Below are 21,431 nucleotides of genomic sequence, written 5' to 3'. Positions count from 1 at the left end.
CGATAACGTGCGCTCGGTGCCGTGTATTCATATTGAATACAAGTATATTTGATGCTGTTTACATATAGAAGTAAAAACTTATGGTATAACAGTGTATTCACATTGAATACAATTATATTTGATGCTGTTTACATATAGAAGTAAAAACTCATGGTATAACAGTGTATTCACATTGGATACAAGTATATTTGATGCTGTTTACATATAGAAGTAAAAACTCATGGTATAACAGTGTATTCACATTGAATACAAGTATATTCCATGCAGTTTACATATAGAAGTAAAAATTCATGGTATAACAGTGTATTCACATTGAATACAAGTATATTCCATGTAGTTTACATATAGAAGTAAAAATTCATGGTATAACAGTGTATTCACATTGAATACTAGTATATTCTATGCAGTTTACATATAGAAGTAAAAACTCATGGTATAACAGTGTATTTACATTGAATACAAGTATATTTGATGCTGTTTACATATAGAAGTAAAATCTCGTGATATAACAGTGTATTCACATTGAATACAAGTATATTTGACGCTGTTTACATATAGAAGTAAAAACTCATGGTATAACAGTGTATTCACATTGAATACAAGTATATTTGATGCTGTTTACATATAGAAGTAAAAACTCATGGTATAACAGTGTATTCAATCATTGAATACAAGTATATTCCATGCAGTTTACCATAGAAGTTAAAACTCATGGTATAACAGTGTATTCACATTGAATACAAGTATTATTCCATGCAGTTTACATATATAAAGTAGAAACTCATGGTATAACAGTGTATTCACATTGAATACAAGTATATTCTATGCAGTTTAGTTTACATAGAAGTAAAAAAAACATGGTATAACAGGGTATTTACATTGAATAGAAGTATATTTGATGCTGTTTACATATAGAAGTAAAAACTCATGGTATAACAGTGTATTCACATTGAATACAAGTATATTTGATGCTGTTTACATATAGAAGTAAAAACTCATGGTATAACAGTTTATTGACATTGAATACAAGTATATTCCATGCAGTTTACATATAGAAGTAAAAACTCATGGTATAACAGGGTATTTACATTGAATACAAGTATATTTGATGCTGTTTACATATAGAAGTAAAAACTCATGGTATAACAGTGTATTCACATTGAATACAACTATATTTGATGCTGTTTACATACAGAAGTAAAAACTCATGGTATAACAGTGTATTCACATTGAATACAAGTATATTTGATGCTGTTTACATATAGAAGTAAAAACTCATGGTATAACAGTGTGTTCACACTGAATACAAATATATTCTATGCAGTTTACATATAGAAGTAAAAACTCATGGTATAATAGTGTATTCACATTGAATACAAGTATATTTGATGCTGTTTACATATAGAAGTAAAAACTCATGGTATAACAGTGTATTCACATTGAATACAAGTGAATTCCATGCAGTTTACATATAGAAGTAAAAACTCATGGTATAACAGTGTATTCACATTGAATACAAGTATATTCTATGCTGTTTACATATAGAAGTAAAAACTCATGGTATAACAGTATATTCACATTGAATACAAGTATATTTGATGCTGTTTACATATAGAAGTAGAAAACTCATGGTGAACAGTGTATTCACATTGAATACAAGTATATTCCATGCAGTTTACATATAGAAGTAAAAACTCATTGTATAACAGTGTATTCACATTGAATACAAGTATATTCCATGCAGTTTACATATAGAAGTAAAAATTCATGGTATAACAGTGTATTCACATTGAATACAAGTATATTCTATGCAGTTTACATATAGAAGTATAAACTCATGGTATAACAGTGTATTCACATTGAATACAACTATATTTGATGCTGTTTACATATAGAAGTAAAAACTCATGGTATAACAGTGTATTCACATTGAATACAAGTATATTTGATGCTGTTTACATATAGAAGTAAAAACTCATGGTATACCAGTGTGTTCACACTGAATACAAGTATATTCCATGCAGTTTACATATAGAAGTAAAAACTCATGGTATAACAGTGTATTCACATTGAATACAAGTATATTTGATGCTGTTTCTATATAGAAGTAAAAACTCATGGTATAACAGTGTATTCACATTGAATACAAGTATATTTGATGCTGTTTACATATAGAAGTAAAAACTCATGGTATAACAGTTTATTCACATTGAATACAAGTATATTCCATGCAAGCATTTACATATAAAGTAAAAAACTCATGGTATAACAGTGTATTCACATTGAATACAAGTATATTCTATGCTCTTTACATATAGAAGTAAAAACTCATGGTATAACAGTGTATTCACATTGAATACAAGTATATTTGATGCTGTTTACATATAGAAGTAAAAACTCATGGTATAACAGTGTATTCACATTGAATACAAGTATATTCCATGCAGTTTACATATAGAAATAAAAACTCATGGTATAACAGTGTATTCACATTGAATACAAGTATATTCTATGCAGTTTACATATAGAAGTAAAAGCTCATGGTATAACAGGGTATTTAAATTGAATACAAGTATATTTGATGCAGTATACATATAGAATTAAAAACTCATGGTATAACAGTGTATTCACATTGAATACAAGTATATTTGATGCAGTTTACATATAGAAGTAAAAACTCATGGTATAACAATGTATTCACATTGAATATAAGTAAATTTGATGCAGTACCCATATAGAAGTAAAAACTCATGGTATAACAGTGTATTCTTATTGAATACAAGTATATTTGATGCTGTTTACATATAGAAGTAAAAACTCATGGTATAACAGTTTATTCACATTAAATACAAGTATATTCCATGCAGTTTACATATAGAAGTAAAAACTCATGGTATAACAGTGTATTCACATTGAATACAAGTATATTCTATGCTGTTTACATATAGAAGTAAAAACTCATGGTATAACAGTGTATTCACATTGAATACAAGTATATTTGATGCTGTTTACATATAGAATTAAAAACTCATGGTATAACAGTGTATTCACGTTGAATACAAGTATATTCAATGCAGTTTACATATAGAAGTAAAAACTCATGGTAAAACAGTGTATTCACATTGAATACAAGTATATTTGATGCTGTTTACATATAGAAGTAAAAACTCATGGTATAACAGTGTATTCACATTGAATACAAGTATATTCCATGCAGTTTACATATAAGTAAAAACTCATGGTATAACAGTGTATTCACATTGAATACAAGTATATTTGATGCTGTTTACATATAGAAGTAAAAACTCATGGTAAAACAGTGTATTCACATTGAATACAAGTATATTTGATGCTGTTTACACATAGAACTAAAAACTTATGGTATAACAGTGTATTCACATTGAATACAAGTATATTTGATGAAGTTTACATATAGAAGTAAAAACTCATGGTATAACAGTGTATTCACATTGAATACAAGTATATTTGATGCTGTTTAGCATATAGAAGTAGAAAAAAAAACTCGTGGTATAACAGCGTATTCACATTGAATACAAGTATATTTGATGCAGTATACATATAGAATTAAAAACTCATGGTATAACAGTGTATTCACATTGACTACAAGTATATTTGATGCAGTTTACATATAGAAGTAAAAACTCATGGTATAACAGTGTATTCACATTGAATATAAGTAAATTTGATGCAGTACCCATATAGAAGTAAAAACTCATGGTATAACAGTGTATTTACAGTGAATACAAGTATATATGATGCTGTTTACATATAGAAGTAAAAACTTATGGTATAACATTGTATTCACATTGAATACAAGTATATTCAATGCAGTTTACATATAGAAGTAAAAACTCATGTTATGACAGTGTATTCACATTGAATACAAGTATATTTGATGCAGTTTAAATATAGAAGATAAATTCATGGTATAACAGTGTATTCACATTGAATACAAGTATATTTGATGCCGTTTACATATGGAAGAAAAAACTCATGGTATAACAATGTATTCACATTGAATACAAGTATATTTGATGCTGTTTACATATAGAAGTAAAAACTCATGGTATAACAGTGTATTCACATTGAATACAAGTATATTTGATGCTGTTTACATATAGAAGTAAAAACTTATGGTATAACAGTGTATTCACATTGAATACAAGTATATTCTATGCAGTTTACATATAGAAGTAAAAACTCATGGTATAACAGTGTATTCACATTGAATACAAGTATATTTGATGCTGTTTACATATAGAAGTAAAAATTCATGGTATAACAGTGTATTCACATTGAATACAAGTATATTCCATGCAGTTTACATATAGAAGTAAAAACTCATGGTATAACAGTGTATTCACATTGAATACAAGTATATTCCATGCAGTTTCCATATAGAAGTAAAAACTCATGGTATAACAGTGTATTCACATTGAATACAAGTATATTCCATGCAGTTTACATATAGAAGTAAAAACTCATGTTATAACAGTGTATTCACATTGAATACAAGTATATTTTATGCTGTTTACATATAGAAGTAAAAACTAATGGTATAACAGTGTATTCCCATTGAATACAAGTATATTCCATGCAGTTTACATATGGAAGTAAAAACTCATGGTATAACAGTGTATTCACATTGAATACAAGTATATTTGATGCTGTTTACATATAGAAGTAAAAACTCATGGTATAACAGTGTATTCACATTAAATACAAGTATATTTGATGCTGTTTACATATAGAAGTAGAAACTCATGGTATAACAGTGTATTCACATTGAATACAAGTATATTTGATGCAGTTTACATATAGAAGTAAACACTCATGGTATAACAGTGTATTCACATTGAATACAAGTATATTTGATGCAGTTTACAAATAGAAGTAAAAACTCATGGTATAACAGTGTATTCACATTGAATACAAGTATATTCGATGCAGTTTACATATAGAAGTAAAAACTCATGGTATAACAGTGTATTCACATTGAATACAAGTATATTTGATGCTGTTTACATATAGAAGTCAAAACTTATGGTATAACAGTGTATTCACATTGAATACAAGTATATTTGATGCTGTTTACATATAGAAGTAAAAACTCATGGTATAACAGTGTATTCACATTGAATACAAGTATATTTGATGCTGTTTACATATAGAAGTAAAAACTCATGGTATAACAGTGTATTCACATTAAATACAAGTATATTTGATGCTGTTTACATATAGAAGTAGAAACTCATGGTATAACAGTGTATTCACATTGAATACAAGTATATTTGATGCAGTTTACATATAGAAGTAAACACTCATGGTATAACAGTGTATTCACATTGAATACAAGTATATTCGATGCAGTTTACATATAGAAGTAAAAACTTATGGTATAACAGTGTATTCACATTGAATACAAGTATATTTGATGCTGTTTACATATAGAAGTCAAAACTTATGGTATAACAGTGTATTCACATTGAATACAAGTATATTTGATGCTGTTTACATATAGAAGTAAAAACTCATGGTATAACAGTGTATTCACATTGAATACAAGTATATTCCATGCAGTTTACATATAGAAGTAAAACTCATGGTATAACAGTGTATTCACATTGAATACAAGTATATTCCATGCAGTTTACATATAGAAGTAAAAACTCATGGTATAACAGTGTATTCACATTGAATACAAGTATATTTGATGCTGTTTACATATAGAATTAAAAACTCGTGGTTTAACAGCGTATTCACATTGAATACAAGTATATTTGATGTAGTATACATATAGAAGTAAAAACTCATGGTATAACAGTGTATTCACATTGAATACAAGTATATTTGATGCAGTTTACATCAGGGCCTCCCTTAAGGGTGTGAAAGGTGTGCGGCTGCACCCTTGACTTTTTCTGAGGGGCGGCACTTGAGGAAAAAATTAAGAAAAAAAAATTCTTTTTTTTAGATTTTTCAACTTTTTTTTTATTAAATGAAAGTTTGAATAGTTTTCGGGTTAGGTATTTTGATTTTTTGACGAATTCTTATAGTGTCAATGTAACTCACTAGATGGATAATATGTTTTGTAGTTCAAGCAGACTATCTTAAAAGTCCAAGTTTGAGTTTGAATTGGTTAAGTCACGACTCAGGTACGTATTTATATTTTACTTAGATTTAACATGTATAATTCTGAATTTTAGTTGTTTGTACAAGAATATTTTACTCTAAACCTTTAGCTTTAAGAATTGCTATGACCTATGAGTGATCAGCAAGTGAAAAAGAGACTTCGGCAATCAGGTTCGCAATATCGATTGCAGAAGCAAAGACGAAGTGAAGAAAATTCTAAGCAAGGGTCAGCTCTTTTACAGTTTTTAAAACCGGCAAACAGTGAGTTACTACTTTTAAACTTTTTTCATATTTTTTTTTATTCGTTGAGAAGTTAATAAAAAGAAATACTGTCAGTCATTGGTATCATTTCTCATCATATTCTTTAAATATAGTATTTCATTTTATATCCTTCTTTACTCATGTGTATTTTTTAATATCTAAATATAGGTAATAATAAGGATCAACAACAGCCAAAAGAGCATAGCCAGCGAGAAGAAGAGACTGAAGAGTTAGAAAACCAAGACCTAGATCTAGAATTACTTCAGGCTGAGACGGCAGGCCCTGACCCCGACACAGAAAATAATCCAGATATTCTGAAAATCTCAAATTTAGATATCACTGTCTTTGTAGAGAAAGTCAGCACTGAAGGTTCATTTGACGCTAAAGATCCTGCTACGTGGCCAACGATTATAAATGAAGATTTACGCCAAACTTTAGTGAAAAAAGGCTTTCGTCAAATCAAAAATTTTGAATATCCTAGCAATGAAAAGAAGAGAAGATTCAATGAAAGATTTTTTATTCGTCGTATGCCAAATGGAGAAATGGTTCCAAGAAAATGGCTTATGTATTCTGTGTCAGCAGACTCTTTATTTTGCTTTTGCTGCAAACTTTTTTCCAACGAAAGTACTTCATGGACTAAGAGAGGTTTCGATGACTGGACCCATACTTCAACTGCATTGGAAAAACACGAGAAAAACCAAAAGCATTTGAAAGCATTTAGTGATTGGATCTTGAACTTCGACTAAAAACTAACTCTACTTTAGATCAAATGGGAATTTTTTGAAAGCCATTGAACTTCTGGGGCAATTTGACGACATTACTAAAGAACACCTTCGACGGTCCGCTTCAAAGGAAACCAGTGTTCACTATCTTGGTCCGACAATCCAGAACGAAATCATTTCTGTTCTCAAAGAGCTTATTTTGAAAAACATCATATACCATGAGTTTTTACTTCTATATGTAAACAGCATCAAATATACTTGTATTCAATGTGAATACACTGTTATACCATGAGTTTTTACTTCTATATGTAAACTGCATGGAATATACTTGTATTCAATGTGAATACATTGTTATACCATGAGTTTTTGCTTCTATATGTAAACTGCATGGAATATACTTGTATTCAATGTGAATACACTGTTATACCATGACTTTTTACTTCTATATGTAAACAGCATCAAATATACTTGTATTCAATGTGAATACACTGTTATACTATAAGTTTTTACTTCTAAATGTAAACAGCATCAAATATAATTGAATTCAATGTGAATACACTATTATACCATGAGTTTTTACTTCTATATGTAAACTGCATCAAATATACTTGTATTCAATGTGAATACACTGTTATACCATAAGTTTTTACTTCTATATGTAAACAGCATCAAATATACTTGTATTCAATGTGAATACACTGTTATACCATGAGTTTTTACTTCTATATGTAAACTGCATCAAATATACTTGTATTCAATGTGAATACACTGTTATACCATGAGTTTTTACTTCTATATGTAAACTGCGTCAAATATACTTGTATTCAATGTGAATACACTGTTATACCATGAGTTTCAACTTCTATATGTAAACAGCATCAAATATACTTGTATTCAATGTGAATACACTGTTATACCATTAGTTTTTACTTCTATATGTAAACTGCATGGAATATACTTGAATTCAATGTTATTACACTGTTATACCATGAGTTTTTACTTCTATATGTAAACTGCATGGAATATACTTGTATTCAATGTGAATACACTGTTATACCATAAGTTTTTACTTCTATATGTAAACAGCATCAAATATACTTGTATTCAATGTAAATACACTGTTATACCATGAGTTTTTACTTCTATATGTGTACTGCATCAAATATACTTATATTCAATGTGAATACACTGTTATACCATGAGTTTTTACTTCTATATGTAAACAGCCTCAAATATACTTGTATTCAATGTGAATACACTGTTATACCATGAGTTTTTACTTCTATATGTATACTGCATCAAATATACTTGTATTCAATGTGAATACGCTGTTATACCACGAGTTTTTACTTCTATATGTAAACAGCATCAAATATACTTGTATTCAATAAGAATACACTGTTATACCATGAGTTTTTACTTCTATATGTAAACTTCATCAAATATACTTGTATTCAATGTGAATACACTGTTATACCATGAGTTTTTACTTCTATATGTAAACTGCATGGAATATACTTGTATTCAATGTGAATACACTGTTATACCATGAGTTTTTACTTCTATATGGAAACTGCATGGAATATACTTGTATTCAATGTGAATACACTGTTATACCATGAGTTTTTACTTCTATATGTAAACAGCATCAAATATACTTGTATTCAATGTGAATAAACTGTTATACCATGAGTTTTTACTTCTATATGTAAACAGCATCAAATATACTTGTATTCAATGTGAATACACTGTTATACCATGAGTTTTTACTTCTATATGTAAACAGCATCAAATATACTTGTATTCAATGTGAATACACTGTCATACCATGAGTTTTTACTTCTATATGTAAACTGCATGGAATATACTTGTATTCAATGTGAATACACTGTTATACCATGAGTTTTCACTTCTATATGTAAACTGCATGGAATATACTTGTATTCAATGTGAATACACTGTTATACCATGTGTTTTTACTTCTATATGTAAACAGCATCAAATATACTTGTATTCAATGTGAATACACTGTTATACCATGAGTTTGTACTTCTATATGTAAACAGCATCAAATATACTTGAATTCAATGTGAATACACTGTTATACCATGAGTTTTTACTTCCATATGTAAACGGCATCAAATATACTTGTATTCAATGTGAATACACTGATATACCATGAATTTATCTTCTATATGTAAACTGCATCAAATATACTTGTATTCAATGTGAATACACTGTTATAACATAAGTTTTTACTTCTATATGTAAACTGCATGGAATATACTTGTATTCAATGTGAATACACTGTTATACCATGAATTTTTACTTCTATATGTAAACTGCATGGAATATACTTGTATTCAATGTGAATACACTGTTATACCATGAGTTTTCACTTCTATATGTAAACTGCATGGAATATACTTGTATTCAATGTGAATACACTGTCATACCATGAGTTTTTACTTCTATATGTAAACTGCATGGAATATACTTGTATTCAATGTGAATACACTGTTATACCATGAGTTTTTACTTCTATATGTAAACTGCATGGAATATACTTGTATTCAATGTGAATACACTGTTATACCATGAGTTTTTACTTCTATATGTAAACGGCATCAAATATACTTGTATTCAATGTGAATACACTGTTATACCATGAGTTTTTACTTCTATATGTAAACTGCATCAAATATACTTGTATTCAATGTTAATACACTGTTATACCATGAATTTATCTTCTATATGTAAACTGCATCAAATATACTTGTATTCAATGTGAATACACTGTCATAACATGAGTTTTTACTTCAATATGTAAACTGCATGGAATATACTTGTATTCAATGTGAATACACTGTTATACCATGAGTTTCTACTTCTATATGTAAACAGCATCAAATATACTTGTATTCAATGTGAATACACTTTTATACCATGGTTTTTTACATCTATATGTAAACAGCATCAAATATACTTGTATTCAACCTGAATACACTGTTATACCATGAGTTTTTACTTCTATATGTAAACTGCATGGAATATACTTGTATTCAATGTGAATACACTGTTACAACATAAGTTTTTACTTCTATATGTAAACAGCATCAAATATACTTGTATTCAATGTAAATACACTGTTAAACCATGAGTTTTTACTTCTATATGGGTACTGCATCAAATTTACTTATATTCAATGTGAATACACTGTTATACCATGAGTTTTTACTTCTATATGTAAACTGCATCAAATATACTTGTATTCAATGTGAATACACTGTTATACCATGAGTTTTTACTTCTATATGTAAACTGCATGGAATATACTTGTATTCAATGTGAATACACTGTTATACCATGAATTTTTACTTCTATATGTAAACTGCATGGAATATACTTGTATTCAATGTGAATCCACTGTTATACCATGAGTTTTTACTTCTATATGTAAACTGCATGGAATATACTTGTATTCAATGTGAATACACAGTTATACCATAAGTTTTTACTTCTATATGTAAACAGCATCAAATATACTTGTATTCAATGTGAATACACTTTTATACCATAAGTTTTTACTTCTATATGTAAACAGCATCAAATATACTTGTATTCAATAAGAATACACTGTTATACCATGAGTTTTTACTTCTATATGGGTACTGCATCAAATTTACTTATATTCAATGTGAATACACTGTTATACCATGAGTTTCTACTTCTATATGTAAACTGCATCAAATATACTTGTATTCAATGTGAATACACTGTTATACCATGAGTTTTTAATTCTATATGTATACTGCATCAAATATACTTGTATTCAATGTGAATACGCTGTTATACCACGAGTTTTTACTTCTATATGTAAACAGCATCAAATATACTTGTATTCAATGTGAATACACTGTTATACCATGAGTTTTTACTTCTATATGTAAACAGCATCAAATATACTTGTATTCAATGTGAATACACTTTTATACCATAAGTTTTTACATCTATATGTAAACAGCATCAAATATACTTGTATTCACTGTAAATACACTGTTATACCATGAGTTTTCACTTCTATATGGGTACTGCATCAAATTTACTTATATTCAATGTGAATACACTGTTATACCATGAGTTTTTACTTCTATATGTAAACTGCATAGAATATACTGGTATCCAATGTGAATACACTGTTATACCATAAGTTTTTAATTCTATATGTATACTGCATCAAATATACTTGTATTCAATGTGAATACGCTGTTATACCACGAGTTTTTACTTCTATATGTAAACAGCATCAAATATACTTGTATTCAATGTGAATACACTGTTATACCATGAGTTTTTACTTCTATATGTAAATTTCATCAAATATACTTGTATTCAATGTGAATACACTGTTATACCATGAGTTTTTACTTCTATATGTAAACTGCATGGAATATACTTGTATTCAATGTGAATACATTGTTATATCATGAGTTTTCACTTCTATATGTAAACTGCATGGAATATACTGGTATTCAATGTGAATACACTGTTATACCATGTGTTTTTACTTCGATATGTAAACAGCATCAAATACACTTGTATTCAATGTGAATACACTGTTATACCATGAGTTTTTACTTCTATATGTGTACTGCATCAAATATACTTGTATTCAATGTGAATACACTGTTATACCATGAGTTTTAACTTCTATATGTAAACTGCATCAAATATACTTGTATTCAATGTGAATACACTGTTATACCATGAGTTTCTACTTCTATATGTAAACAGCATCAAATATACTTGTATTCAATGTGAATACACTTTTATACCATGAGTTTTTACATCTATATGTAAACAGCATCAAATATACTTGTATTCAATCTGAATACACTGTTATACCATGAGTTTTTACTTCTATATGTAAACTGCATGGAATATACTTGTATTCAATGTGAATACACTGTTATACCATGAGTTTTTACTTCTATATGTAAACTGCATGGAATATACTTGTATTCAATGTGAATACACTGTTATACCATGAGTTTTTACTTCTATATGTAAACTGCATGGAATATACTTGTATTCAATGTGAATACACTTTTATACCATAAGTTTTTACTTCTATATGTAAACAGCATCAAATATACTTGTATTCAATAAGAATACACTGTTATACCATGAGTTTTTACTTCTATATAGGTACTGCATCAAATTTACTTATATTCAATGTGAATACACTGTTATACCATGAGTTTCTACTTCTATATGTAAACTGCATCAAATATACTTGTATTCAATGTGAATAAACTGTTATACCATGAGTTTTTAATTCTATATGTATACTGCATCAAATATACTTGTATTCAATGTGAATACGCTGTTATACCACGAGTTTTTACTTCTATATGTAAACAGCATCAAATATACTTGTATTCAATGTGAATACACTGTTATACCATGAGTTTTTACTTCTATATGTAAACAGCATCAAATATACTTGTATTCAATGTGAATACACTTTTATACCATAAGTTTTTACATCTATATGTAAACAGCATCAAATATACTTGTATTCACTGTAAATACACTGTTATACCATGAGTTTTCACTTCTATATGGGTACTGCATCAAATTTACTTATATTCAATGTGAATACACTGTTATACCATGAGTTTTTACTTCTATATGTATACTGCATCAAATATACTTGTATTCAATGTGAATACACTGTTATACCATGAGTTTTTAATTCTATATGTATACTGCATCAAATATACTTGTATTCAATGTGAATACGCTGTTATACCACGAGTTTTTACTTCTATATGTAAACAGGATCAAATATACTTGTATTCAATGTGAATACACTGTTATACCATGAGTTTTTACTTCTATATGTAAACTGCATGGAATATACTTGTATTGAATGTGAATACACTGTTATACCATGAGTTTTTACTTCTATATGTAAACAGCATCAAATATACTTGTATTCAATGTGAATACACTGTTATACCATGAATTTTTACTTCTATATGTAAACAGCATCAAATATACTTGTATTCAATGTGAATACACTGTTATACCATGAGTTTTACTTCTATATGTAAACTGCATGGAATATACTTGTATTCAATGTGAATACACTGTTATACCATGAGTTTTTACTTCTATATGTAAACTGCATGGAATATACTTGTATTCAATGTGAATACACTTTTATACCATAAGTTTTTACTTCTATATGTAAACAGCATCAAATATACTTGTATTCAATAAGAATACACTGTTATACCATGAGTTTTTACTTCTATATGGGTACTGCATCAAATTTACTTATATTCAATGTGAATACACTGTTATACCATGAGTTTCTACTTCTATATGTAAACTGCATCAAATATACTTGTATTCAATGTGAATACACTGTTATACCATGAGTTTTTAATTCTATATGTATACTGCATCAAATATACTTGTATTCAATGTGAATACGCTGTTATACCACGAGTTTTTACTTCTATATGTAAACAGCATCAAATATACTTGTATTCAATGTGAATACACTGTTATACCATGAGTTTTTACTTCTATATGTAAACAGCATCAAATATACTTGTATTCAATGTGAATACACTTTTATACCATAAGTTTTTACATCTATATGTAAACAGCATCAAATATACTTGTATTCACTGTAAATACACTGTTATACCATGAGTTTTCACTTCTATATGGGTACTGCATCAAATTTACTTATATTCAATGTGAATACACTGTTATACCATGAGTTTTTACTTCTATATGTAAACTGCATCAAATATACTTGTATTCAATGTGAATACACTGTTATACCATGAGTTTTTAATTCTATATGTATACTGCATCAAATATACTTGTATTCAATGTGAATACGCTGTTATACCACGAGTTTTTACTTCTATATGTAAACAGCATCAAATATACTTGTATTCAATGTGAATACACTGTTATACCATGAGTTTTTACTTCTATATGTAAACTTCATCAAATATGCTTGTATTCAATGTGAATACACTGTTATACCATGAGTTTTTACTTCTATATGTAAACTGCATGGAATATACTTGTATTCAATGTGAATACACTGTTATATCATGAGTTTTCACTTCTATATGTAAACTGCATGGAATATACTTGTATTCAATGTGAATACACTGTTATACCATGTGTTTTTACTTCGATATGTAAACAGCATCAAATACACTTGTATTCAATGTGAATACACTGTTATACCATGAGTTTTTACTTCTATATGTGTACTGCATCAAATATACTTGTATTCAATGTGAATACACTGTTATACCATGAGTTTTAACTTCTATATGTAAACTGCATCAAATATACTTGTATTCAATGTGAATACACTGTTATACCATGAGTTTCTACTTCTATATATAAACAGCATCAAATATACTTGTATTCAATGTGAATACACTTTTATACCATGAGTTTTTACATCTATATGTAAACAGCATCAAATATACTTGTATTCAATCTGAATACACTGTTATACCATGAGTTTTTACTTCTATATGTAAACTGCATGGAATATACTTGTATTCAATGTGAATACACTGTTATACCATGAGTTTTTACTTCTATATGTAAACTGCATCAAATATACTTGTATTCAATGTGAATACACTGTTATACCATGAGTTTTTACTTCTATATGTAAACAGCATCAAATATACTTGTATTCAATGTGAATACACTGTTATACCATGAGTTTTTACTTCTATATGTGTACTGCATCAAATATACTTGTATTCAATGTGAATACACTGTTATACCATGAGTTTTTACTTCTATATGTAAACTGCATCAAATATACTTGTATTCAATGTGAATACACTGTTATACCATGAGTTTCTACTTCTATATGTAAACAGCATCAAATATACTTGTATTCAATGTGAATACACTTTTATACCATGAGTTTTTACATCTATATGTAAACAGCATCAAATATACTTGTATTCAATCTGAATACACTGTTTATACCATGAGTTTTTACTTCTATATGTAAACTGCATGGAATATACTTGTATTCAATGTGAATACACTGTTATACCATGAGTTTTTACTTCTATATGTAAACTGCATGGAATATACTTGTATTCAATGTGAACACACTGTTATAACATAAGTTTTTACTTCTATATGTAAACAGCATCAAATATACTTGTATTCAATGTAAATACAGTGTTATACCATGAGTTTTTACTTCTATATGGGTACTGCATCAAATTTACTTATATTCAATGTGAATACACTGTTATACCATGAGTTTTTACTTCTATATGTAAACTGCATCAAATATACTTGTATTCAATGTTAATACACTGTTATACCATGAGTTTTTAATTCTATATGTATACTGCATCAAATATACTTGTATTCAATGTGAATACGCTGTTATACCATGAGTTTTTACTTCTATATGTAAACTGCATGGAATATACTTGTATTCAATGTGAATACACTGTTATAACATGAGTTTTTACTTCCATATGTAAACGGCATCAAATATACTTGTATTCAATGTGAACAGACTGTTATAACATGAGTTTTTACTTCTATATGTAAACTGCATGGAATATACTTGTATTCAATGTGAATACACTGTTATACCATGAGTTTTTACTTCTATATGGAAACAGCATCAAATATACTTGTATTCAATGTGAATACACTGTTATACCATGAGTTTTTACTTCTATATGTAAACTTCATCAAATATACTTGTATTCAATGTCAATACACTGTTATACCATGAGTTTTTACTTCTATATGTAAACTGCATGGAATATACTTGTATTCAATGTGAATACACTGTTATAACATGAGTTTTTACTTCTATATGTAAACTGCATGGAATATACTTGTATTGAATGTGAATACACTGTTATACCATGAGTTTTTACTTCTATATGTAAACTGCATCAAATATACTTGTATTCAATGTGAATACACTGTTATACCATGAGTTTTTACTTCTATATGTAAACAGCATCAAATATACTTGTATTCAATGTGAATACATTGTTATACCATGAGTTTTTACTTCCATATGTAAACGGCATCAAATATACTTGTATTCAATGTGAATAGACTGTTATAACATGAGTTTTCACTTCTATATGTAAACTGCATGGAATATACTTGTATTCAATGTGAATACACTGTTAAACCATGAGTTTTTACTTCTATATGGAAACTGCATGGAATATACTTGTATTCAATGTGAATACACTGTTATACCATGAGTTTTTACTTCTATATGTAAACTGCATGGAATATACTTGTATTCAATGTGAATACACTGTTATACCATGAATTTTTACTTCTATATGTAAACAGCATCAAATATACTTGTATTCAATGTGAATACACTGTTATACCATGAGTTTTTACTTCTATATGTAAACTGCATGGAATATACGTGTATTCAATGTGAATACACTTTTATACCATAAGTTTTTACTTCTATATGTAAACAGCATCAAATATACTTGTATTCAATAAGAATACACTGTTATACCATGAGTTTTTACTTCTATATGGGTACAGCATCAAATTTACTTATATTCAATGTGAATACACTGTTATACCATGAGTTTTTACTTCTATATGTAAACTGCATCAAATATACTTGTATTCAATGTGAATACACTGTTATACCATGAGTTTTTAATTCTATATGTATACTGCATCAAATATACTTGTATTCAATGTGAATACGCTGTTATACCACGAGTTTTTACTTCTATATGTAAACAGCATCAAATACACTTGTATTCAACGTGAATACACTGTTATACCATGAGTTTTTACTTCTATATGTAAACAGCATCAAATATTCTTTTATTCAATGTGAATACACTGTAATACCATGAGTTTTTACTTCTATATGTAAACTGCATCGAATATACTTGTATTCAATGTGAATACACTGTTATATCATGAGTTTTTACTCCTATATGTAAACTGCATGGAATATACTTGTATTCAATGTGAATACACTGTTATACCATGAGTTTTTACTTCTATATGTAAACAGCATCAAATATACTTGTATTCAATGTGAATACACTGTTATACTACGAGTTTTTACTTCTATATGTAAACAGCATCAAATATACTTGGATTCAATGTGAATACATTTTTACTTCTATATGTAAACAGCATCAAATATACTTGTATTCAATGTGAATACACTGTTATACCATGAGTTTTTACTTCTATATGTAAACAGCATCAAATATACTTGTATTCAATGTGAATACATTGTTATACCATGAGTTTTTACTTCCATAAGTAAACGGCATCAAATATACTTGTATTCAATGTGAATAGACTGTTATAACATGAGTTTTTACTTCTATATGTAAACTGCATGGAATATACTTGTATTCAATGTGAATACACTGTTATACCATGAGTTTTTAATCTATATGGAAACTGCATGGAATATACTTGTATTCAATGTGAATACACTGTTATACCATGAGTTTTTACTTCTATATGTAAACTGCATGGAATATACTTGTATTCAATGTGAATACACTTTTACACCATAAGTTTTTACTTCTATATGTAAACAGCATCAAATATACTTGTATTCAATAAGAATACACTGTTATACCATGAGTTTTTACTTCTATATGGGTACTGCATCAAATTTACTTATATTCAATGTGAATACACTGTTATACCATGAGTTTTTACTTCTATATGTAAACTGCATCAAATATACTTGTATTCAATGTGAATACACTGTTATACCACTTGTTTTTAATTCTATATGTATACTGCATCAAATATACTTGTATTCAATGTGAATACGCTGTTATACCACGAGTTTTTACTTCTATATGTAAACAGCATCAAATACACTTGTATTCAATGTGAATACACTGTTATACCATGAGTTTTTACTTCTATATGTAAACAGCATCAAATATTCTTTTATTCAATGTGAATACACTGTAATACCATGAGTTTTTACTTCTATATGTAAACTGCATCGAATATACTTGTATTCAATGTGAATACACTGTTATATCATGAGTTTTTACTCCTATATGTAAACTGCATGGAATATACTTGTATTCAATGTGAATACACTGTTATACCATGAGAAAAAAACACTGTTATACCATGAGTTTTTACTTCTATATGTAAACAGCATCAAATATACTTGTATTCAATGTGAATACACTGTTATACTACGAGTTTTTACTTCTATATGTAAACAGCATCAAATATACTTGGATTCAATGTGAATACATTTTTACTTCTATATGTAAACAGCATCAAATATACTTGTATTCAATGTGAATACACTGTTATACCATGAGTTTTTACTTCTATATGTAAACAGCATCAAATATACTTGTATTCAATGTGAATACATTGTTATACCATGAGTTTTTACTTCCATATGTAAACGGCATCAAATATACTTGTATTCAATGTGAATAGACTGTTATAACATGAGTTTTTACTTATATATGTAAACTGCATGGAATATACTTGTATTCAATGTGAATACACTGTTATACCATGAGTTTTTAATCTATATGGAAACTGCATGGAATATACTTGTATTCAATGTGAATACACTTTTATACCATAAGTTTTTACTTCTATATGTAAACAGCATCAAATATACTTGTATTCAATAAGAATACACTGTTATACCATGAGTTTTTACTTCTATATGGGTACTGCATCAAATTTACTTATATTCAATGTGAATACACTGTTATACCATGAGTTTTTACTTCTATATGTAAACTGCATCAAATATACTTGTATTCAATGTGAATACACTGTTATACCATGAGTTTTTAATTCTATATGTATACTGCATCAAATATACTTGTATTCAATGTGAATACGCTGTTATACCACGAGTTTTTACTTCTATATGTAAACAGCATCAAATACACTTGTATTCAACGTGAATACACTGTTATACCATGAGTTTTTACTTCTATATGTAAACAGCATCAAATATTCTTTTATTCAATGTGAATACACTGTAATACCATGAGTTTTTACTTCTATATGTAAACTGCATCGAATATACTTGTATTCAAAGTGAATACACTGTTATATCATGAGTTTTTACTCCTATATGTAAACTGCATGGAATATACTTGTATTCAATGTGAATACACTGTTATACCATGAGTTTTTACTTCTATATGTAAACAGCATCAAATATACTTGTATTCAATGTGAATACACTGTTATACTACGAGTTTTTACTTCTATATGTAAACAGCATCAAATATACTTGGATTCAATGTGAATACATTTTTACTTCTATATGTAAACAGCATCAAATATACTTGTATTCAATGTGAATACACTGTTATACCACGAGTTTTTACTTCTATATGTAAACAGCATCAAATATACTTGTATTCAATGTGAATACATTGTTATACCATGAGTTTTTACTTCCATATGTAAACGGCATCAAATATACTTGTATTCAATGTGAATAGACTGTTATAACATGAGTTTTTACTTCTATATGTAAACTGCATGGAATATACTTGTATTCAATGTGAATACACTGTTATACCATGAGTTTTTACTTCAATATGTAAACAGCATCAAATATACTTGTATTCAATGTGAATACACTGTTATACCATGAGTTTTTACTTCTATATGTAAACAGCATCAAATATACTTGTATTCAATATGAATACACTGTAATACCATGAGTTTTTACTTCTATATGTAAACAGCATCAAATATACTTGTATTCAATGTGAATACACTGTTATACCACGAGTTTTTACTTCTATATGTAAACAGCATCAAATATACTTGTATTCAATGTGAATACACTGTTATACCATGAGTTTTTACTTCTATATGTAAACTGCATGGAATATACTTGTATTCAATGTGAATACACTGTTATACCATGAGTTTTTACTTCTATATGTAAACAGCATCAAATATACTTGTATTCAATGTGAATACACTGTTATACCATGAGTTTTTACTTCTATATGTAAACAGCGTCAAATATACTTGTATTCAATGTGAATACACTGTTATACCATGAGTTTTTACTTCAATATGTAAACTGCATGGAATATACTTGTATGCAGTGTGAATACACTGTTATACCATGAATTTTTACTTCTATATGTAAACAGCATCAAATATACTTGTATTTAATGTGAATACACTGTTATGCCATGATTTTTTACTTCTATATGTAAACAGCATAAAATATACTTTTATTCAATGTGAATACACTGTTATACCATGAGTTTTTACTTCTATATGTAAACAGCATCAAATATACTTGTATTCAATGTGAATACACTGTTATACCATGACTTTTTACTTCTATATGTAAACAGCATCAAATATTCTTGTATTCAATGTGAATACAATGTAATACTATGAGTTTTTACTTCTATATGTAAACTGCATCGAATATACTTGTATTCAATTTAAATACCCTGTTATACCATGAGTTTTTACTTCTATATGTAAACTGCATAGAATATACTTGTATTCAATATGAATACACTGTTATACCATGAGTTTTTATTTCTATATGTAAACTGCATGGAATATACTTGTATTCAATGTGAATACACTGTTATACCATGAGTTTTTATTTCTATATGTAAACAGCATCAAATATACTTGTATTCAATGTGAATACACTGTTATAGCATGAGTTTTTACTTCTATATGTAAACTGCATGGAATATACTTGTATTCAATGTGGATACACTGTTATACCATGAGTTTTTACTTCTATATGTAAACAGCATCAAATATACTTGTATTCAATGTTAATACACTGTTATACCATGAGTTTTTACTTCTATATGTAAACTGCATGGAATATACTTGTATTCAATGTGAATAAACTGTTATACCATGAGTTTTTACTTCTATATGTAAACAGCATCAAATATACTTGTATTCAATGTGAATACACTGTTATACCATGAGTTTTTACTTCTATATGTAAACAGCATCAAATATACTTGTATTCAATGTGAATACAATGTTATACCATGAGTTTTTACTTCTATATGTAAACTGCATGGAATATACTTGTATTCAATGTGAATACACTGTTATACCATGAGTTTTCACTTCTATATGTAAACTGCATGGAATATACTTGTATTCAATGTGAATACACTGTTATACCATGAGTTTTTACTTCTATATGTAAACAGCATCAAA

General features: G+C 27.9%; 1 protein-coding gene across 1 annotated transcript; it reads left to right on the top strand.

Annotated features, from left to right (window-relative positions):
* Positions 1-6,041: 6,041 nt before the first annotated feature.
* On the top strand, positions 6,042-7,157 carry LOC123468414 (zinc finger MYM-type protein 5-like). Its single transcript, XM_045167876.1, has 2 exons — positions 6,042-6,411; positions 6,580-7,157. The coding sequence occupies exons 1-2, from the start codon at positions 6,282-6,284 to the stop codon at positions 7,155-7,157; spliced, it is 708 nt and encodes a 235-aa protein (XP_045023811.1). The 5' UTR covers positions 6,042-6,281.
* The last annotated feature ends 14,274 nt before the right edge of the window (positions 7,158-21,431 follow it).

This window comes from Daphnia magna, unplaced genomic scaffold (assembly GCF_020631705.1).
Source record: "Daphnia magna isolate NIES unplaced genomic scaffold, ASM2063170v1.1 Dm_contigs353, whole genome shotgun sequence".
NCBI lineage: Eukaryota > Metazoa > Arthropoda > Branchiopoda > Diplostraca > Daphniidae > Daphnia > Daphnia magna.
This window is presented reverse-complemented; position numbering and strand designations above follow the sequence as displayed.